The 23,109-nt window shown below is 37.4% G+C and overlaps 1 protein-coding gene across 3 annotated transcripts in view; it reads left to right on the plus strand.

Moving 5' to 3' along the window:
- zc3h4 (zinc finger CCCH-type containing 4) overlaps positions 1-23,109 on the plus strand; it is a 56,469-nt gene that overhangs the window by 13,417 nt on the left and 19,943 nt on the right. For all 3 annotated transcript variants that reach the window (XM_039768260.1, XM_039768261.1, XM_039768262.1), the window contains exons 5-10: positions 1,200-1,354; positions 1,661-1,769; positions 6,505-6,647; positions 14,870-14,983; positions 15,564-15,675; positions 20,612-20,721. In XM_039768260.1, coding sequence (XP_039624194.1) covers positions 1,200-1,354; positions 1,661-1,769; positions 6,505-6,647; positions 14,870-14,983; positions 15,564-15,675; positions 20,612-20,721 — 743 coding nt within the window. The remainder of the gene's footprint in view (positions 1-1,199; positions 1,355-1,660; positions 1,770-6,504; positions 6,648-14,869; positions 14,984-15,563; positions 15,676-20,611; positions 20,722-23,109) is intronic.

A 23,109-nucleotide genomic window follows, 5' to 3' on the forward strand; every position in this document is an offset into this window, starting at 1 on the left:
GTGTTAATAAAGTGAAATTTAACTAGAGCACATTTTGATGAGTGTTAAGAATCAGAAGACTTCCAAGATCTTCTATGTCAGAGGCAGTAAAGGCTATGGCACAGTGTACTGCATGTCCATTTAGTATGTTAAAGTGAAAGAGGCTTGTTTTGAGAAATCTGGTCATATCAACTAAAATTATTTGAATTCAGAAAAATTAAAAATGGCATGATCAGTCAGTTAAAAGGGGTGGTAGCATAGTTATAGGGAGTGTTGAAAAATAAAACCTAAATAACAACAAAGAATTAATGCTTGTGATATTTGGACATCATACTATAGTACATTTCAGAATTTAACAAGCAGATATATTTAATTATCTACTCTCTTTTATAAACTATGAAACCAGATAAAAAATGTCATTGACATTGAAAAAAGTGCATAGAAAACTGCTGTAGGTGTTAGCTAAATTACACAGTTTTTATGTTTATTTATGTTTAATCGGTATTCCTGCCAAAATCTTTTCCCATTAGCCCATATTATTTTAGTGATGGCCAAGATAAGGGTAACTTTCTGATAAAATGGGCTTCAATAGAGACCAGTGGGAACAACACAAAACAACGGCAAACAATATTAAAACATAAAATTTCAAGTTACTGGCATAATTCATGTTAATTTTACAGTTATATGCCCACAGTTTTTAAAACATGTATATTTTTGCTGAAGTATTTTTTTAATATATTCTTCTGGAAAACTGCATGAAAGTGAAGTGTGTTCAGGGGAATTGGAAGTGTTGAATTGGAAGACCTGCCTCTTCTCTTATTAATTTGTGGAGAGCCCTGTCTGGCATGTAGATTATGTGAACCAAGTGATTTGAGATTTTTAGCATGGGATGTTTAAAATTGTTTGCTGTTTTTCAGCATTGATAGTAGTCACTACTATAGACTATTGTATCAGAAAGTTTTTCATTTCTCCATGAAAACATGAATTTATTTTTGAGTTATGTGAAATAAATATTTTGATGGAGTATTACATTTATTCCTGGTATGTACTATGTAATAATTGTACAGAAAACAGTCATGGTTCAGTGCCAGCAATTTAGTGTGTGCTGTGTATTCAGAATCCAACAATTTCAACTACATAACATATTTCTTCTTGATATGTGAAGAACTTGTATTCAGTGTTCACAGTTTGAATATGTTACGAAGGTTTATCTGTTACAGGTGCAAAAGGTCGAGGTGGAAAGAGCCAGCGAGGTCGTGGAAGAGGTGGTGGAATGAGAGGACGAGCAGGTCGTGGAGGTAGAGGAAGAGGTCGGGACAAAATGGGAGGTGACACTGATGATGGTGATGGCATGATATACAGTGAAGATATGGAGGTGAGGTTGAAAGTGTGAATATTTTGTATGTGGTTATTGGAAGTGATGCAGCCTCATTGTTAATGTTTCTGATAAAAACGTGTAACATCTAGATAAAAAGTACTTATGAACAATTGTAATCAGTAACGTGTTGGCTTTCTTTTTAAAGTGACCTATGAATAGAGCATTAAGTTGCTACCACAAATTTACATCTTGCTAGTAATAGAGTGATTTTGGACCAGTATAGGTTGTTTCATAATTTATATGAAGGTGTGTTCATAAGATCAATTTTTTTCATATTCTTTTTTCTCAAAACCTGTCTTTTAGTATGGTGATGAGGATTATGACAACATGGGTGATGATGACTATGATGACTACTCCAAAGAACTGAACCAATATCGGAAGTGTAAAGAGGGTCCAAATCGAGGGCGCGGGGGTGAGTTATCAGGTTTATGGGAAAAGCTGTTAAAGGTCTTAAAGTATTTGTGCTGGATTGATAGTAAAGAAAATGGGGTTTATAAATGAGTGTTTAAACAACAGGGGCCTCATGTATAACACCGTGCGTAGAATTCACACTATAACATGAAGTAAGCACAAAAGCGTAAATGTGCTTACGCACAGAAAAATCCAGATGCATAAATCTGTGTGAACGCCAGCTTCCACATTCTTCCGCTACATAAATCCCGGTCAGTGTGAAAATTAATAAATGTGCACACGCCTGCTGCCCCACCCCAACTCCTCCCAGAATTACGCCTCTCTGAATATGTAAATCAATATAAACAGCCCTTAAGCTCAGTGTTCTGTGAAAAGTCAATGGCAAAAGCACAAGGGAAAATAGAATTTCAGTGAATACCAAGTGGAGGCAAGGAAAAACGTACTATTTGTTGGTTTAAACAGTGGTATAAACAACAAAAGGAAGCCGATTGTGACATAGCGTGTCGGAGAAACTCAAAAGCTCAAGTTCACAAAGTCGCACAGCGCCTGAAATAAAAAAGAAGTTGTCAGATATCAAAGTCGCCGTGAAAAGGCGAGTCGTAGCCCACCGTCTGAGTGTCATATGAAACCTTATTAGGGTACAGAGAAAAAGAAAAAAAAAAAGGCACACAGTGGGGGAAAAAAGCACAAAATGTCAACTTTAATATCGTAATTTCCACTTTAATCATGTAGTTTATTTTGTCATTAAAGTAGAACATCATAAACTTAATCTTAAAATTGTTTAATTTCCTAGTTTCTCAAATTCCATCTTAACTAGAATAGCACGTTAAATGCTTTGTCTTGTATTTGATATTCTGTGTGTGTGAATCACTACGTGCTTCCAGGCTTTCTCTTCCTCAGAAAGGACACAGAATCCATTACATTAGTGGTATTACAGCTCTCTGAATAATTAAAATACTGAGATGTATACGTGATATTATTTTAATGATGATAGGAGTTAAAGCATGTTATTAAACATGGGAACACAGTGGTGCAGTGATTGTTCATGCCTCACGCAAGATGCTTGCTGCACCATACGTGACCTTTGATGAAATACTTTATTGTAGCAATACTGTCTCTTTCAATCGTACTAACCTCCAATTCCTGTCCTTTTCTTTCTCCAAATACCCAATTGCCATACAGTCAGCTGTGTAATTGATGTTAAGCCGTCTGTAAGCTTAGATCGCAGATTCTTCAAAACTTATAAGGAAAATTGAAATATCTTCGTGGTATGTGTTTAATTATTCTATCCATCTATTCTTCCAGTGTCACGTCAGCACCAGCAAGAATAAAGCACGAGGCAGGAACAACCTGTGAATGGAGTGCCAGTGGCTCGCTAGCACTGTGGCACCATATCCTCACATGTTTAATTATTAACAATATAGATTATTTAAATTAAGTTTTATCTGTGTAATATAATAAACATATTTTGCTGCATTTCATCTTAAAAATGATGTCATCATCATATGTAAATATGCGCTTTATAAAGTGGCTCAGGTTGTGCAATATTATAACTGTATCACAAGCTTACAGTGAGGTAATTGTACTTATAAGTACAAACAGTTCTACAAGGAGCACTTGATGGACTGATTCAGTACATTTATAGTTCTTGGGATGAAACTGCTTCTGAACCACAAGGTCCATACAAGAAAGGCTCTGAAGCGTTTGCCTTGTGAGAGAAGTTCAATAGACAGCATGGCTGAGGCAGCGTGTGTTTGATGCTGTATACCAATAATTCTTTGTCCAATCAGCTGCTGTACAGCTGTGATTCCACAGTCAGATACAGTGATATAAATACTCCTAGTGGTGCAATGAGAGTAATATGGGAAAAGATGATCTGATGTGACAACCCCTAACAGGGGCAGCTGAAAGACGAAGGTGCAGTGAGAGTAACAACACTAAATCAGTTATGGTATTTGGAATAGTTTGACCATTCTGTGGACCATTATATTGTTACAGGTTAATTACAATCAGATGCATTAAACTAATAAACAATATGCGGTTAATTTCCGTGTATTTATAAAGCCATGTCAGGGATGTGGATCTATTAAAGGGTAATCACGCAGGAACAGTAGCACTGCTTTGACACTGGGTGCCGCCAGTCTGCAAAACCAAGCGCAGAACTTGTGTACGACAGGGTATAAGCTACTGTGGAAATGTGCGTGGGTTTATGGCAAGTTTAGGTTTTATACATCAAGATTTGAACGTGGAAACGTTACGCAACATTTTTGTGCGTACGCACCGTTTATACATGAGGCCCCAGATCTTTAAACATCTGAATGTTTTGTTTCTAAAAATAAATTATTTTGTGAATTTTGGTCTGTGGCAAGACAAGTAAACATTTTGAGATTGCTTTGGTTTATTAAGTAATGGAAATGGATTGATTGATTGATGAATTAATAGCTTTTTAGGGTACTGCAAATCCCATCTTAATATTGGTGTTGCAATTCAAAAACCAAAGGTGTTGCTGATTCTTCAGTTAATTGACAGAATTATTAAAATGAGACATTAGAACAATTCTGACAAGAACAGGCCATTAAGCCAAATAACCTTGTCCATCCCATTCATCTAGATTATCCAAAATTAGCATTATATTGACATTTGAAGGTTCCTAAACTCTACACTCCACCACACTGTTTGGTACCCTATTTAATTTGCCTATAGTTGTTTGCGTGAAGAAAATCTTACAAACATTTCAGCAAAATCTACCCTTAATGAGTTTGAACTGTGTCCCCACGTTCTTGTTGCAGAATTTATTTTAAAGTAATAGCTGGGATCAATTGTAGTAATTCCTTTATTGATTTTAAATACTTTGATCATTCCACCTCTTAATCTCCATTTGCTTAAGATTAAAAGGCTCAACCCCTTCAGTTTCTCCACATAGGCCATACTTTTCAGTTCTGGAATCAGCCTAGGGTCTCTGCGGTGGACAAAACAGCATCCCTTTCCTATTACCATAGCAAATATTTAATTTTAATTAACTTACGTAAACATAAACTTTATGCTGTAGTGTATCACCATAGATCCATTTATATTAGTGCTTACTTCCTGTGACAAAAGTGGCTTGTGACTGTTTTCCCTATAGAAGGAGTATATGGTTCTGGGACAAATGCTGGATACCGTGTGGTGCTTGATTTTACTGCACAAGAGTTGTGTTGACCTACGTGGTGTTAAATCTAGTCTGGAGGGTGCGTCTTTTCAGCTTGCATATTTTTGCTTTTCATAGAAAGGTTATATAGGCCCAGCTGAAGCTTGAAGTGTGGTTGTGCCTGTGTACCCAAGAGTTGCATGTTTGCTTTTTCTGGTTGAACATGTCCTTTTGGCTCCATCAGATTATGATGTTTTGTGTGCGTATTAGGGCCATTTGCAGCTACAGGTTGTGGAGGAGCAGCTGGCTCAAGTTGAGGAATTGAAGTAGCTACAGTAGATCTTTTTGACGATTCAGTGTTAGTGGTTGTAAGATTGACAAGAAAATTATTAATGCAGTAATAGTTTTTCGATTATTGTACCAAAATGTGTTGGTGAAACAGCAGCCATGTCCTTGGTTGAAGATTTTGATTTACTGATCCATTTATATCCTTGCCAAAATGGGGTTCTTGTACAGGGTTAATGGACTCACTGCTCATGAAAGGATGAGGAGCTGAGCTGTACAGGATAACTTCAGAATAGAGCTGCAGCTGCTTTGGGTGAAGGCAAGCTATTTGAGGTGATTTGGGCACCTTCCATGGAATGATCTCTGAAAACTGAAACATATGTTTGTATCTTGACTTGCCTATGTGTGCTTTGGCAGTTGCCTAAGAGGAACTGAAGAGTGTTCTTGGGGAAAGGATGGCCTGGTGTGTTTAGCTCGGCGTTTTGTCACTGAGACCTTTAATAAAATAACCATATTCTAATCTACTGTATTTGTCAAGTAGGAAAGTGAATAAATGGATACTGTGAATCTTTTCATCTTGTTAATTGATAGATTTTGGATATTATTTACTATTTTTATAAAATTGTTTTCTTGTGTGCTTATGCACACATAGTGTGCAAGGTGTGGTGGATTAATTTCATGTGTAATATTTATATTTATTTTAAATTAGTTTTCTCAGAGTTGCTTATCCCTTTCTTAATCCATCTCAATAAAAATGCAAGTGTCTGAATATTTGTGTCTGTATCTGGGGCTGGGTCTATTATACTGTAATTGATATAGGATTTGTAACAGAAGTGGTAACGTTTGTGATGCACCATCTGTTGGAATAAAAAATGCAGTGCATTTATTTATTGCATGCATTACAATATACTTTCCAATAAATGGTGCACTGCAAATGTTAATGCTGTATCCACTGAAGGCTACATTGTTTAGTGAGATTTCCACCTGTTTTAGATAGTTAATACAGTTAGTACTTATCATTTATTAAGGTTATCACTTTGAAAATTATTGTCCAATTATGAAGCTTTTTTGTAGTTGAGCTTTAAAAAGCGTATTAATGTATTCATGCTGTTTTATTTGCAGCATTAAATATTCCTTTTTTTATGAATTTTAAAAATACTGTGGTAATGGTTGTAGTGAATCTGCAACTCATTCCTAATCTCAATAAACAGCAAAACATTTCAGCTATTTTGAAGAAAAAAAAAAGTAAATTTTCTTTGGAATTTTGCCTTTTCTAGTAATGTAGTTATGTATTCTTATTTCTCTCATCTTTTCATTGCTGCAGGTGCCAAAGGAGGAGGGCGTGGACGTGTCCGGGGAAAGGGAGGTCGTGGTATGAGTCGTGGCCGAGGTAGAAACAATCGAGGTAGAGGCAGAGGTGACTGTGGAGGGAATGATGAAGAAAACAATGGAGATGTGGAAATGGGAGTAAGTAAAATGCTTTTGTACATCTCTCAGTACAGTGAATGTGTTTAGTGGGAAAGATAATAGAAACAATGAAAAACCATCAGAAATGTAGAATTTGTAAGTTTCCTTAATTTTTTTGTCACATGGTAGAGTAAGATATGATTGCATTCTTAAAACAATGGACTTATTAGTGTTTATGTGCTGTCATGGAATTTGTATCTGAATAGTTTACCCATTTCCTTTGTTTTAATTTAAAATATTTTCTATCTTCCCAAACTGAGAATGTGATCTGTTCAGTCTTCATAGTGTGTAAAGATGTTTGGAAGTACAAATATATATGAATATAATATACACACAAAAATGTTTTGAAACAGCACCGGAAATTTAAAATGTGTTCTTTTTAATGCTGCAAGTTTTAAACATTCCAAAATTTTGTGCTGATATTACATGCACAAAAATGTAGATCATGTGCAGTTTGTATTGAGATTGGATATTAGCTTATTTCATGACCTGCGCTTGAGTTTCATAATCAGTTATTTAAGTAATATTTTAAACACTGTGAAACATCTGCACAAGGTGTTTGAGAAGCGTCAAATTGTTTTATGTGATAGTGAAAAATACAGTTTATAAACTGTGAAACCTACTATAGCAAGTACTGGTAAATGCATGATACAAGATATCTTTATTGTCACTGTACAATACAGTGAAATATTGCTTGGAGAAAGCCTGTAGATGCTTTACATAAAAGTATATAAGAGTACATAATAAACTAAGTAAACATTAAACTATGAGAAATGCAGTTACTATTAACAGTTCCAAATATAAACAGTAAAAGTAAAGGTAAACATGTAAGTATAAATAGATAATAATAAATGAAGTCACAGTGAAGATTACAGTCAGTGTAATTGTCATGAGTTCCACATGGATCGTGTGTAAGTATATTACTGTGTGATTGATGCAGATGTTCAGTTCAATCAATGGTGGTTTCTCTTATAGAAAGGGGTAGTGATCAGTGCATTTAATAGGCTGATTGCTCTGGGATAAAAGTTGTTCTTAAGTCAGATAGTGCGGGCATGCTGGGCTCTAAAGCACCTGCCAGCAGGCAGAGAAGTAAAAATGCCATAGCCGGGTTGGGTTGGATCTTTACAAGTGTTCTTTGCTTTTCTGCCGAAGCGAGTAGTGAAGATATCTTTCAGTTATGGTAGCTGAGTGCCTGTAATTCTGAGCCATTTTGATTATAGATTGGTCTTAGGTTAAAATAATTTATTTTGTGTTTGATAGTAAATTGAAAATATACTCAAATACAAATGCCTTAAATCATCACAGACTGTGTGCACTATAAAATTGTTTCCCTTTTGTGCATGTCTTATTTCATCTCAAACTGCTTTTCTTATTCTTGTAATTGAACAGCAGTGTGTTTTAAAACACAGAATATTTCCTTTTCGTAAGCAAGGCCACTTTGCTTAAATTGTTATTAATGTGGAAGAGCTATTGAGCATTTTAAGAAATAAACATCTTGTATACATAACATAAATTATTGTTTAAAAATATTTAAAACAGAGACAAAGACATTTAAATAATTTATATGATGGCATTAGTATGTATAGATTTATGTTTTAGTTCCATGTGATTTTAATAGGTTGCACGGTGTGTGCTTAATCTCTATAATGTAATAAAAGCATTATTTCTAGAAATTAATGCGGTAATGCTGCATATGTGAAGTATTTGAGTGTTAATGTGGTTTACAATTTAAAATGGAAGGAAAGGTACTGTTCTTACCTGAATTTATTCCAAAAGTCTATATGCAGTAAATGGAAGGGACGTGTGTGTTGTATGAGGATATACAGTGGGTATAGAAAAGAATCACCCCCTTCGAAATATTTCCCTTTTTTTTGCTTTACAGCCTTAAATGAAAACACACAAACCAGTACTTTTTCCAGCTTTACTTACTCAGTGTAATCTATAACATCCAAGTGAAAGATATCACAGCTACAGTTCAGAAGAATTTAAAAAAATAAAAAACAAGACATACTGAGATTAATAAAGGATCACCTTCCTAAGCAATATTTGTAAACTCTATCAGGTATAAGTTACCACCATTTCCATTGCAGACCCTGATTACTGGCTTCCACTTGTGATCAGCTGTAATCAGTGTGATTAGTGAAGCATAATAACTGCTGTTCCTGGAGCATTCCCTTGCTTGGTAGTGCAAATGACAGCAAACAACTGACAATGGGTGGCAAGCCTCTTTCAAAAGATCTCGGGGATAGAGTTGTGGGCAGATATAAGGCAGGAGATGGATACAAAACAATTTCAAAGGCTTTATCAATCCCAAGGAACACAATAAAGTCCATAATAAAGAAATGGCAAGTATTTGGTACTACTAGGACCCTCCCTGGATCTGCCCGTCCCTCCAAACTGGATGGAAGAGCAAGGAGGAAACTTGTAAGAGAGGCTACCAAGAGGCCAATGGTCACTTTGAAGGAGTTACAGCATTTTATGGCAAAGAGTGGTCATTGTGTGCATGTGACAACAATTTCACAAGCGCTCCAAGATTGTGGCTTGTTCGGGAGGGTCGCAAGCAAAAAGCCACTTTTTAAGAAAGGCCACATTAAGGCTCGTTTGAACCTTGCCAGAATGCACCTTGAAGATTTTGATGCCAAGTGGTCTTATGGTCAGATGAGACCAAAATCGAACTATTTGACCCCAATACCATACGGTACACCTGGTGAAAATCCAATGCGTCTCACCATTCACAACACACAATACCTACAGTAAAGCATGGAGGTGGCACCAACATGTTGTGGGGGTGTTTCTCTGCCACAGCCTGGGGCTCTCGTTAGGGTAGAAGGAAAAATGGATAGGGCAAAATACCGTCAAATTCTTGAGAAGAACCTGCTACCCTCTGCCAGAAAGTTGAAGATGGGCAGAATGTTCACCTTTAACACGACAATGACCCGAAGCACACAGCAAAATTGTCCACACAGTGGCTGAAGGAGAAAAAGACCTAAAACCCGTTGAAAATATGTGGAAAGATTTGAAGATAGCAGTCCACCAACGCTCACCATCCAATTAAGAGTGGAAAAATATTGCTCAATCTAGATGTTCAAAGCTGACAGAGCAGTATCTCAAGGCTGTCATTAAAGCAAAAGGTGGTTCAACATATTATTGACATTGGGGGTGATCCTTTATTAATTTCAGTATGTCTTGCTTTTGATTTTTTTTTTATAATTTTTCTGAACTGTATCTGTGATATCTTTCACTTGAATGTTATAGATTGCATTGAGTAAGTAAAGCTGGGAAGAAATATTTTTTGTGTGTCTTTTCATTTAAGGCTGTAAAGCAAAAAATGGGAATATTTCGAAGGGGGTGATTCTTTTCTATACCCACTGTAGATTATCTAAATATTCATTATCTTTGCAGTGAAAAATTAACAGATGATATGAACAAGACTACATTTTATACTATACAGGCTCACAGTCTGTTATCCACAACTCCAGTTCAGAAAAGCTTTGAAAAGCCACAATTTTTTTTTGTTCACTAGGCTTTATATAGATAACCTTTTCACTCATTGATGTTGAGCAAATGTTTCCAGTGATTATTTTTGTTAGCAGTTTTCAATTGAATAAACTGACAGCAGACTGCCCTTAAACCGGTCAAGTTTCTTACAATATGCAATATGCTAATAAATAATTATAATCAAAATCATAATACATTTGGCTCTCTATATCTGTGGGTTCCACATCCATGGATTCAAAAAAAAAAAAAAGAATATCCAATAAGTACCAAAAGAAAAACTTGAATTTGCTTGCACTGAATACTACGCTGAATCCACATGCATAAGGGGATCTGTTGGCATACCCTGCTGTAGCCTCCTGCCATAGGAGTTGAATAAAGTGTCTCATAGGAGTAAACTTACAGTTCCTATATGGCAGCCAGTTTCTGAGCCTTCACACTGCTCTTCAATTGTCTCTCTCATCTCACATGAAGCATCCTTACTCTTCTCTATGGATTGATCAAACCCATTCTCAGCAATAGCCTCCTTTATTAAAAGGAAGGTCTTTCTTGCTCACCTATCCTGCCTCAACTTTTGAGCACTACCAATTGCCAGGTTGGGAAATGGTTTCCATCTTTACACTTCCGGTAGTACTGCAGCTCTTAAACAAGACACAAAGAACCTTTGCCTATTCTGGAATAGAAAGACACTCAAAGCATACTAAACAATCACAAACCAAAAAGTTATACTGAAATCGGTCATTCTTAAACCATTGCTTCCTGGCCAGGGCACCGTCTTTAAATTTAGGTAAGGTTATCAAGTGGTAAAGCAGTCCCTCATTGGCTAGGAGGGAGCATAAAGTGCTGTCTCTCAACAAGAAAGTAACAATCTTAGGTTTTTTGAAAAGTAGCATGTTGCTTGCTGACTGTTAACAATACAGTATAACTATTTATATAGAATTTATATTATTAGATATTGTAAGTAGTTTAGAGATAATTGTAAGTATAAGGGAGAATGTGCATAGGTTATATCCAAATACTATGCCTTTTTATATAAGGGAATTGAGAATCTGTGGATTTTGGTGTCCAAGGGTGGTCTTGGAAAAATTCCCTTGAAAATACAGTGCTTCACAAAAAAAGAGTTCACTGTAAATACAAAGTATTGTAATCCAGTAGTCAACATAAATTCATCTGTGATTTCTAAAAAGAATGGTGAGCAAAACAAGAGTTACCAAATGTGCAATAATTTCAGGTGGTCGTGTTGATTTGTTTAGGTATTCTGCTAATACATATTCTTTCTAGTGAAAAACAGCAAATATGCGGGTTATACAGGTCCCCCCCATAAAAGAGATTTTTTTTGTTGTTTTTTTTTTTTAACAGAAGGGGGTATGTTCTGGAAAATATGGTACGGCTTAAATTGCATTTTATAATGCACCTGCCATACTATTTCTCAATTTTCATCAGTCTGCTCCAAGATGGAAAACATAGTTGTGTTCATTTGACATATCTTAATAAAACTGTCACTGCTAATTGTTGACATAACTTTTCTTTGTTTCTTAAAAATATGTCTGTATCAAATACTAATTTAATCAATGCACACCTTTAAAGGGGGGATGCTGGTTAGGCCTGGTTGGCCCAAACGTGTTGTGAGGGTCTGCTAGGAACGTCTGGCAGAGTCCCCTGTCAGAAGTAGCTTCAACTCCCACCTCCGGCAGAACTTCGACCACGTCCCGAAGGAGGTGGGGGACATTGAGTCTGAATGTGCCATGTTCCGTGCCTCTATTGTTGAGGCGGCTGACCAGAGCTGTGGCCGTAAGGTGGTCGGTGCCTGTCGTGGTGGCAATCCCCGAACCCGTTGGTGGACACCGGCGGTGAGGTATGCCGTCAAGCTGAAGAAGGAGTCCTACCGGACCCTTTTGTCCTGTGGGAGTCTGGAGGCAGCTAATAGGTACCAATAGGCCAAGCGGAATGCAGTTTTGGTGGTTGCTGAGGCAAAAACTCGGGCATGGGAGGAGTTTGGGGAGGCCATGGAGAACGACTTTCAGGCGGCTTCGAGGAGATTCTGATCCGGCATCTCGGGAGGGGGAAGCAGTGCAGTGTCAACACCGTATATGGTGGGGATGGTGCGCTGTTGACCTCGACTCGGGACGTTGTGGGTCGGTGAGGGGAGTACTTCGAAGACTTCCTCAATCCCACTAACATGCCTTCCAATGAGGAAGCAGAGCCTGGAGACTCGGAGGTGAGCTCCCCCATCAATGTGGCTGAGGTCACCGAGGTGGTCAAAAAACTCCTTGGTCTCAGGGCCCCAGGGGGTGGGTGAGATACGCCCAGTGTTCCTCAAGGCTCTGGATGTTGTAGGACTGTCTTGGTTGACACGTGTCTGCAACATCGCATGGACATCGGGGACAGTGCCTCTGGTTTGGCAGACCGGGGTGGTGGTCCCCCTCTTTAAAGAGGGGGACCGGAGGTATGTTCCAACTACAGAGGGATCACGCACCTCAGCCTCCCTGGAAAAGTCTGTTCGGGGATTCTGGAGAGGAGGGTCCTTTGGATAGTTGAACCTCGGATTCAGGAGGAACAGCGTGGTTTTCATCCTGGCCGCAGAAGAGTGGAACAGCTCTACACCCTTAGCAGAATCCTGAAGGGTGGATGGGAGTTTGCCCAACCAGTCTACATGTGTTTTGTGGACTTGGAAAAGGCGTTTGACCGTGTCCCTCGGGGAATCCTGTGGGGGGTGCTCCGGGAGTATGGGGTACCGGACCCCCTGATAAGAGCTGTTCGGTCCCTGTACAACCGGTGTCAGAGCTTGGTCCGCATTGCCGGCAGTAAGTCGAGCCCATTTCCAGTGAGAGTTGGACTCCGCCAGTTCTGCCCTTTGTCACCGATTCTGTTCATAACTTTTATGGACAGAATTTCTAGGCGCAGCCAGTGTGTTGAGGGGGTCTAGTGTGGTGGACTAAGGATTGGGTCACTGGTTTTTGCAGATGATGTTGTCCTGTTTGCTTCATCAGGATGTGATCTTCAGCTCTCTCTGAATTGGTTTGCAGCTGAGTGTGAAGCGGCTGGGATGGGAATCAGCACCACCAAATCCGAGACCATGATCCTCAGCCGGAAGAGGGTGGAGTGCCCTCTCAGGGTTGGGGGAGAGATCCTGCCCCCAAGTGGAGGAGTTCAAATATCTCTGGGTCTTGTTCATGAGTGAGGGAAGAATGGAGCGTGAGATCGACAGGCAGATCGGTGCGGCGTCCGCAGTGATGCGGGCTCTGCATCGGTCGGACGTGGTGAAAAAGTAGCTGAGCCATAAGGCAAAGCTCTCAATTTACCAGTCGATCTACGTTCCTACTTTCACCTATAGTCATGAGCTATGGGTAGTGACTGAAAGAACGAGATCATGAATATAAGCGGCTGAAATGAGTTTCCTCCACAGGGTGTCTGGGCTTTCCCTTAAAGATAGGGTGAGAAGCTCAGCCATCCGGGAGGGACTCAGAGTAGAGCCGCTGCTCCTCTGCATTGAGAAGAGTCAGATGAGGTGGCTCGGGCATCTGATCAGGATGCCTCCTGGGCACCTCCCTGGAGAGGTGTTCTGGGCATGTCCAACTGGGAGCAGGCCCCGGGGAAGACCCAGGACACACTGGAGGGACTATGTCTCCCGGCTGGCCTGGGAACACCATGGGATTCTCCTGGAAGAAGTGGCCGGGGAGAGGGAAGTCTGGGTCTCTCTGCTCAAGCTGCTGCCCCAGCGACCCGACCTCGGATAAGCGGAAGAGGATGGTTGGACACCTTTAAGACTTTTTTTAATATATATGTTGACATTTTTTGTGTTTGATTACAAAATCTGCAGGTTGTACTAGTTGAAATAGATGTATTTTATTTTTTGTTACGTAAAATATTTCTTCCCCAAATCTGTTTCTGTACAAGTGAATGAGTTTCATATCTTTTTACTCAAGCTTTCTTTCACTCATTTGTATGTGCCAATATACCCTTCTTCTTTCACAGTGTATTGCTTTTGAAGACAAGTGCACAAGGCTATATTTAGTAACGATTCCAAACCTAAAAAGGGTTGCTGAAACTATTTTTTTGTCTCTGATAATGGGGTGCAAAAACTGTGGAGGGTGGGTCTTGCTTCAGCATTTTACACCTTAAATGAGTTTTCTGGTCCCACTATTCTTCGCTCTGACAGACAGGTAAGTGCATATTGTTGTATCATTAGGTGCTTAAACAGTTTTATGGCTAAAGCACCTTGGAGTTGCCACCATTTTTTTTTAGCAGTGGGATGAGTTTGGAAGCATAAGGTAGCATCGTTGTGAATAATCTTGCATCATGTTGGCCTCTTGTCAGTTTTGGGTGCATAATATAACTTTTACATGTGGGCATTTTATGTAATTATGGATCAATTACTGTGAATCATTGACTTGTTATTACTCCACACACTGGATTGAAAATATCTGCGATTATTTACCTTTATTTCAATATTTTTCTGTTTTGTGTAATGAATGGTAAAGTGACAAAGTTATACTTTTGTTATACTAGGCTGTTTGATTTTTTAGAAACAATAAAATATGTATATAAGGTTTAAATATGGATATATTTTGCCTGCATACTCCTTGGTTAAAGTGCTGAATATGTTGTCTTGATTCTGGTTGCACTTAAGCAAGTTTTAATTAAGTAAATACAGATAAACATATCTACCTATATTTGGCTTGACTCCTTATATTTTACTTCAATTATCTTTTTTCCAAACATTTTAGCATGACGGAGGAGGTGGTCAGCGTAGGAATGATCAGGATAAGTCTCATCAGCAACTGTCTGATAAGAAGGGCAAAGTCATCTGCAAGTACTACATTGAAGGGCGATGCACTTGGGTGAGAGTTGTTACTGCAAATTTTGTCTGCTGCTCAGTTTTTGCTTTATTAACGTAGGATATCAGGAAGATATATTTAGTTGTCTTATAAAACAATTTGTATTTCACAGACATACTTTGGTATGTTGCTTGTTAAATGTATGAATCATATAGCTTTTGTCACATTTTTGTAGTTTATATCTTCTGACCCGGAAATGTTTTAAGTAAGGTTGCAAATATTTTCCATAGTATAAAGAGTTCTATGTCATGGTTCATAATACATTTTTTACAAGTCAAAGTAAATGCTGCAGTGGTGTTATCCATGCGTAGCACTACTCCATGGTAGAGTTAGAAAATAACAATAACAGTTCATTTGGCAATGTAAATGTAAAGTTTAATTATGTGGTTGACAGGTAGCATATATGATGTTGCATTTTACTGAAAAATGTACCTAGTTGTTCCTACAAGGAAGAATTGATTTTTTGTGCAACTGGTCCTGCTCCTCAAGTGTTTGTATGTATATTATATGCATCACAATTAATATGTTTTATCACTCTTTTATGTGTACAAATAATGTTTATTTTTTATTCATTGTGTATTAGGGTGAACATTGCAACTTCAGCCATGATATTGAGCTACCGAAGAAGAAAGAATTATGCAAGTTTTATATTACTGGATTCTGTGCCCGAGCAGAGAATTGTCCTTACATGCATGATATCCTTTCTGTGCTTTCATAATCTCTGCTTATTAAACAGTTACTAAGTTTTAATATTAGTTGTAATTAAACAGGTAATCCAGGGTAAGGAACACGGGCAAAATAGGCCTTTTTATTTAGGTTTTTCCATGCAGTCTGCAGAATATTCTTGAAAAAGACCTTTATTTTTACTTGTGATGTTTACTGTTAGGTATTTAAACTGATCTACGGTGATAAACGTGAAGGTGTCTAATATAATGTTATTTGGTAAAGAGTTCACTGGAAAAAAGCACACTTTTATTCAAATTAATTTTGAGTCCAGATTAGGGCTGCAACGATTAGTCGACGTAATTGGCGATGTCAACGCAGATTTTTTATTGTCGCCGCATCATAAACAGAAACTTCAATAGACGCTCCAGTCACAAAGAACCACATTGTTATTGGTAACTGCAATGCACTACATGAACGTCTGGGGGCAGTATTGTTTGTCAAGACTGCACACAGCCCTACCAACGAAGAAGAACGTCTGAGGAGAAGAAGAATGTAGAGGAAAATAAACGTGGTTGCAATGGCGAGTCGGATAGAGGAGGGGGAAGGAGATAGAAAAAAATTGAGACAGAAACTTTCTAAAAGTGTGGGAGCACTTCACTGAAAAAGAAAAACATGTTGAAAGCACATCTGAAATACATAAATCCTGGAGCTGTTTTAGCAAGTAAAGTTAATGTCACGTGTTAATGTTGCTGTTTGTACTATAATGTGTATATCAAGGTTTCGACAATGATAGTTAACCCTTAAACCGACACATACTTGGGGGTTAATGCGTCCCTGGACGCCACATACTTTTTAGCTGCACTTTTTGAGTAAACGTCACAATTCACAAAGAAAATGTGAAATTTTAACGGAACACATTTTTTTTCATGCAAAGAGCATCATAGTTACTGCAACACTGATCATTTTACACACTGCAAATGAACTGTACAAACTATAAAAACACTACTGCAACAATCTGTTATTATATGTTCAAGGTGCTACTGAAGTTATTGATGAAATTCAGTAAATCACCAAGCCAACTGCATTTGAACTGTCTGGACTGCATGCAAACACACAGAGGTAAATGCTGGTGATTGCAGGCTCATCAAGGGCAGTCCCAGAGAGAGTTCTGCTGCCTGGTGTCAGCAGTGCTCATGAGCTGGCTGCTCAATGAATGTACGGGACTGACTGATCAGGTCTGACGTGTTGCCAAATTGCCCTGTGAAGCAAATATAGCTGGTTGTGTGGTTCAATGAATGTACGTTGCCAAATATACTCACCCCCTGCGTGCTGGCAAATTGCACCGAGTAACAACTTTAGCTGATTGCGGAGTTCAATGAATGTATGTTGCTGCATATACTCCACTTTGGCGTGCTTCCAAATTGCTCTGGAAGCTGATTCTAGCAAGTTGCACCGGTTTAAGGGTTAAGTGAATATTTCAGTTATGTTTGCTAACGTGTTTGGAGCTATAGTAAACGAGGAATACGAGTAGCTGAGCCGTCCTATTTTTTTTTCCTTCTTTTTTCGTATAGTATTTGAGTTCATATGAATAGTAAATCTCTAACTAACGTTAGGTAACTTGTGTTTTGGAGTATATTAGTATTTAGCTTGTTACATGTTTTAGTCCGTTATTTTTTTTATTTTGGCATAATATAGTACATAATGTGATAAACTACAACACTTTTCCTTCATAGTGTGATGATTAAAACATCTTTCTCTGTCTGCAAATTCATTCTTGTGTATTTCTGCTACCTCTACTCCTTCCGAGTGTCTCTTCTCAGCAGCAGGGAACATTGTCTCAAGGAAGAGAGCCAACCTCACACCAGAGCATGTTAAAGTGCTCACTTTCCTGCACAGCAATCAGGAATATATGAACTGAATCTTTTATAAACTTTAAGACACACTAGTGGCCTTTTTTTGTTTAAGTTAAATGCACTTTTTTCGCTTAAAGACTATATGCACTTTAGTTTGTATTGTTTAATGTATTTCTTTTTTATTGTGATTGTCACACTAATATAAAACAAAAAATTGAACGATTAGTCGAACCAAAATAATCATTAGTTGCAGCCCTAGTCCAGATATCTTTTGAAATTCTGCTAGTGGTATTAGGAATGCATGCACAGTATTTTGTGGATCTGATATATATAGTACTATATCATCTGCACATTGTGACATTTTCTATTCAAATTCTGCTCTGATAATCCCCTTTATCCCAGAAGCATTTTGAAAGTGAACAGCCAATGGCTATTGCAAATGGCAGTGGTGACAGTGGCATCCATGTCTAGTACCACATTCTGTTTTGAAGTAGTCTACAATAATTTTAATTCAAACGGAAGCTTCTGGACTGGTATACAGTACTTTGATCCATGCAGATATGTGTGGGCCAAACCCAAATTTGTGCAGTGTAGTGAATAGTTTGTCCCATTCAAACATATCAAATGCTTTTTCCAGAGATAATCAGATCTCTGGGGTGTTAAACTTTGTGGGTGAATATATTATAGTAAACAGTTGTCAAAGATTGGAAGCTAGGTGTCTGACTTTAATCAATCTGGTTCGGTCTTGTCATATTACCATGGGAAGCACTTTCTTAGTCATTCTAGTTAGAACTTTGGAGAGTATCTTAAAATCATTATTCAGAAGTGAGATTGCTGTGTATGATGCACATTGTAAAAAGTCCTTATTTTTCTTAGAAAAGGCGTTAATGCTTGGCGAAAGGTTTGAGGTAGAATTTTATTGTCTCTGGGTTCTATAAATTTAGCTAATAAAAGGGGAGCTAACTTATTTGAATTTTGTTTTATAAAAATCGTCAGGGTTGCCATCAGGGCCTGCTGCTTTCCCACTCTGAAGTATATTTATAGTGTCTAGTACTTCTGAAAGTGTCAGAGGTTTATTTAATTCCTCTGCACTGAGAATGTGTGGTATCTGTAATTATTTGAAAAACACATTAGATTGTGTCTTGTCTTCTTTAAACTGAGTAGAATATAAGGACTTATAGTAGTCTCTAAATGTGTACATTATATTTTTTATGGTGAATGATTTTGTTTCCATCTGTGTTTGTAATTGCTATAATTGCATTGTGAACTTCCTGCTTGTGGATTTGTTGAACTAAAATCTTATTAGCCTTCTCTCCATGTTCGTAGTAGTGATGTTGTGATTTAAAAATTAGTTGTTCCGTTTTTTTTTTTGTTTTTTTTTTGAGGTTCAGTTCTGAATGCAAAGCCTGTCTTTTCCAATAAAGTGCCTCACTTGGTAACTCTGAGATGTTATTGATCTATCTTGGTAAATTTCACTGTGGGTGCAGCTCATTTGTAGAGCGTTTCACTACAAAATAGGTATTTTTAGATCAAGCTTGCATTTTCAAACAATTTTATCTCCATTATATTTTACCTGTATGTGAAAGTGTTAGTGGGCATATATAAAAACTGGCAATTTAGAAAGACATCTTCCCTAACAATCCACTGAATATGCTCACTTGCAAGATAAACTAAAATTTGTTAACCCGTATAATTATTAGGAAAAAAAAAAATGACAAAACTCCTCTGCTTGGGCAGCATAGTGGCACAGTAGTTAGTATGGCTGCCTTACAGGTCCAGGAGGCTAGGCTCATTTCCAGGCTTGGGTACTATGTTTATGGATTGTACATGTTCTTCATATGTTCTATTTGGATGTTCTTATAGTACTTTTTTGTATGAGATATATTGTAGTTAAGTTGAATGGCAATTGTACAGTTATGAGTGTTAGTGAGGTTGAGCATATATGTGAATGTGCTCTGTTAAGTGCTGTTATCCTGTTCAGGGTTGGTTCCTGCCAAAAGTATTATTTTCGCTTAACCTGCAAGAGCTGGTTTTTAACGTAAATGGCTTTCTATTTTCATTCTAGTTAATATCAATTAAGTATAGCTTGAAGGCATTTTCTGTTTGTTGTCTGCCTCAGTCACTTGCGTCTTTCCATTTGTTATCAGTAATAACTAGGAAGTAGATTTTGTTTATATTTTTAATAGAATTGTGCTATTTTCACTAAATGTGTGGTATTTACTGCACAGTCGTGCATTATTTTTGTTGTTGATACACCTTAAAGCTCAGAATTTAATTCATGGGACGATTTATAGTTTTTGTTTATGTTCATGCATTAGTGAATTTAGCAAACATTTTCTGAATTTGGTTATAAGATTCCCCCACACTTAACTGTAATATTATCTATCATTTGTATTTCTTGTTATTTGTATTAATTGTTTCCAATTGGTTTACATTGTTATTTTTTAAAGATGCATTTTGTTTCAAATTCAAGCAATCTTTATCATAATTAGGTTAAAAAGCAGCAGTCTGCATAAGTATGTGGCTAGACTTTTGTGGCCTTTATCTGTTTTTAATTATGCCTAGTTCATAAACCCAGGAGCATAAGATGCATCCCAAGAATCATTCCTAGACAGTGTACCATTTTAAGGGATAATGTGTTCTTGCACACACCTTTACTCTCTTAATACTGGGTGAACTTAGATTTACCAGTTAACCTAACTTGCATCTCCTTCAGATGTGAGTAGAAGCCATGGTTCCTAGAGGAAACTCCTATACAGGTGCTAGTCATAAAATTAGAATATCATGACAAAGTTGATTTATTTCAGTAATTCCATTCAAAAAGTTAAACTTGTATATTAGATTCATTCATTACACACATACTGATGTATTTCAAATGTTCAAATGGACATGTAGGTAACTTGAAAATTCTGTTGACCTAGAATTCTGGAGCCATGAGGCAGCAGTGCTAACCAGTTTGTCATCTTGTTGTCTTGTTAGTGTTTAAAATCATTAAATCTTTCTGCTTTTAGGAAAATGGAAAGGTCAAAACAGATATCTTGACAATAATGATGCTAACTTGTCAAATTAAATATGATTTCTTTTAAACTTGTTTGCTTTAACCATATTGTACGAGATTTTCCCTGCAAGCTCTTCCATACCACCGGATCATGCGTTAATGGGGATGACTGTATGTTCTCCCATGAGCCTTTGTCAGAAGACACCCAGGATTTATTGGACAAGGTATGTATTCCTTAAGTATTAATTTTTTCAGGCCTTTAGAAGCATTTCTGTGTACCTTTTACAAGGGTAATGTGTTTAATGCTAATAATGCTGGTAGATGTTGCATCCTTCTTGACTCTTACTCAGTTTAAAATGTACTTGATGGGTTGGAGCTGGGATTTTTGAGTTCTATTAATTGAAATTTCTTAAACTTGTAGTTAGTTAATACTTTGCACTTGGGAAGATCCTGTATATCAGGGTGGCTTTGTAGCTGGGTAGAATATTTAACATAAAGCGTTTTTTATTTCTTTTCATCATCATGTGATGAGTTTTCAGGTGCTATTTGTTAGCTGTTTAATTTATACTTGTTTGTGTATAACCCACTGGTTGAAATGAAATATGAAGATGTACATTACCTCTTTTTGCTTATAACAGAGGATCAGTTTACCAGCCACAGATAGTTGTTGAACACGACAACCTCTTGTCTTCAAGTAAAAGCTTATTGAAAGCGGGAATGCCTACCAGTATTATGGTAAACTTGATTATGAATTATGAACATGTAGGCAGCATGTCTTGAAGAATTAGAGGCTCTAATGGGCTATTGATACAGCATATTTACAGCTGAAAAAACTTGTTGGAACTAGTTTTGGTGATGTTTGCCCATTGTTATTGTAGTGAACCCAGCAGTGATATCATTTGATGTGGAATCATAACATAGTTGTTGCTTATTCTGTACTTTTTGATTTTTTTCTGTTTTTTGACTTTGTGCTGCATCAGTTTACCTTCTATTTGTAAAAGTTTGGATGTAATGTCTGTTTGAGGTAATGAAATTTTGTACTTTTTTAAGTACATGATGAGAGATATTTGTAGTGGGATTAGCAATTGGGGGTCTCATGTGATGTCAACTGTTAGCACATTATTGTCGTAATTTTTCATAATTGCAAAGCTGTGCCTTTTGCGTATGTGTCTGTTGTTTTTTCATGTTGTTGTTTTCATGTAACCGTATTCGATTGGTCATTGTTTCCACATGGCCGCCATACTGGCTGTCATACTGCATGCAGTGAAAAGGAACCAAAGCCCACTTTTACTTGCATGCCGGACATGAGGCGGGATTAAATGTACGATGTTTGCGTATCAGCCTGAGGCATGTGGCCACTGTCCTGGCCGTCATGCTGCATGCAGTGAAAAGGAACCAAAGCCCAGTTTTATATGTGCGCCAGACTTGAACCCTAATTGATCGTCTGGTTTCTTGTCCATCTTGGTGCATGCAGTGTGTAGTTGTGTTGCTGCTTGCAGTAAGAAGAAACTACAGTCTGTGCAATGTGATTGATGAAGGCACTTATGCCAGTGAATTTCCTGTGAGATAACACACAGAATCAAAGTCCAATTTCTGGACCCTCCTGAGATGAACATCAAAATCATCGGTCATGTTGCGTTTGTTTACGGCATTACCTGTCAATTGAGAGGAAGATAATGCATCAACTGCCAAAGGTGTGGAAGTTTTTTGTGTGACAGACAGACAACTGTTACCATTTTATATATGAAGAATTTACAAATATATGCTACTACATGTATTCAAGAAATAAATAACTTACTGTATTTCATTTTTTAATAATAATAAACCTAGAAATATTTACTTTTCAGAAAATACCTTCAGATCACTAAGTAGTTGTTTTAGGGATGAGGAACAGTATTTCGAGAGATACACTTTGCAATTTTCACTTGAACCTAGATATGTGTTTGTTTTTGTAATGCTTTGCACAGCACAAAATTGTTCTCCTGGTGCAGCAAAAAATAAATCTGGTGGGGTGCTTGCTACAGTGTTGGAAGTAACAGAGTAAAAATAATGCATGTTCAAATAGATTGTTTTAGGAAAGTAATGAGTTATGTAACATAATACTTATTTTCTTGAAGTAAAAATACCTGCATTACTTAGAAAAACAGGTATGAATTACTATGTTACTTTGTGGGATTATTCCTGCCACTCCCAAAAAAAGTGTTGGTTTGCAGAAGTTTTTTTTTTTTTTTTGAAAGAACATTGCCTGCTGCTGTCTGAATAAGGCTTGATTTTGTTTGTGGTTGCCTGTTCGATTAGTGTGCTGATATTTTAGTCAGCAGGTGACCGTGTTTGGTCAGTGTTACATACCTAAAAGTTTCACAGCAGAGGAAGTGAGACTGCTGATGGAAGAAGAATTGTGAATATTATTACTGGCTTTAAGTAGGGGGGAAAGAAAGGAAACGGTGGAGTGTTAGACCCATTAACCAAAAGTGACAAAGGGTGGGGTCATTATAATATTCTTGTGAGTGACCTACATGATTAACAGATACACTTAAGTTATTTTTCCAGATATATTTTGTGCTTACCTGTGATGATTTGTTGTGTTATACGTAGCTCATCGCTTGTCACTC

This window comes from Polypterus senegalus, chromosome 11, assembly GCF_016835505.1.
Source record: "Polypterus senegalus isolate Bchr_013 chromosome 11, ASM1683550v1, whole genome shotgun sequence".
NCBI lineage: Eukaryota > Metazoa > Chordata > Cladistia > Polypteriformes > Polypteridae > Polypterus > Polypterus senegalus.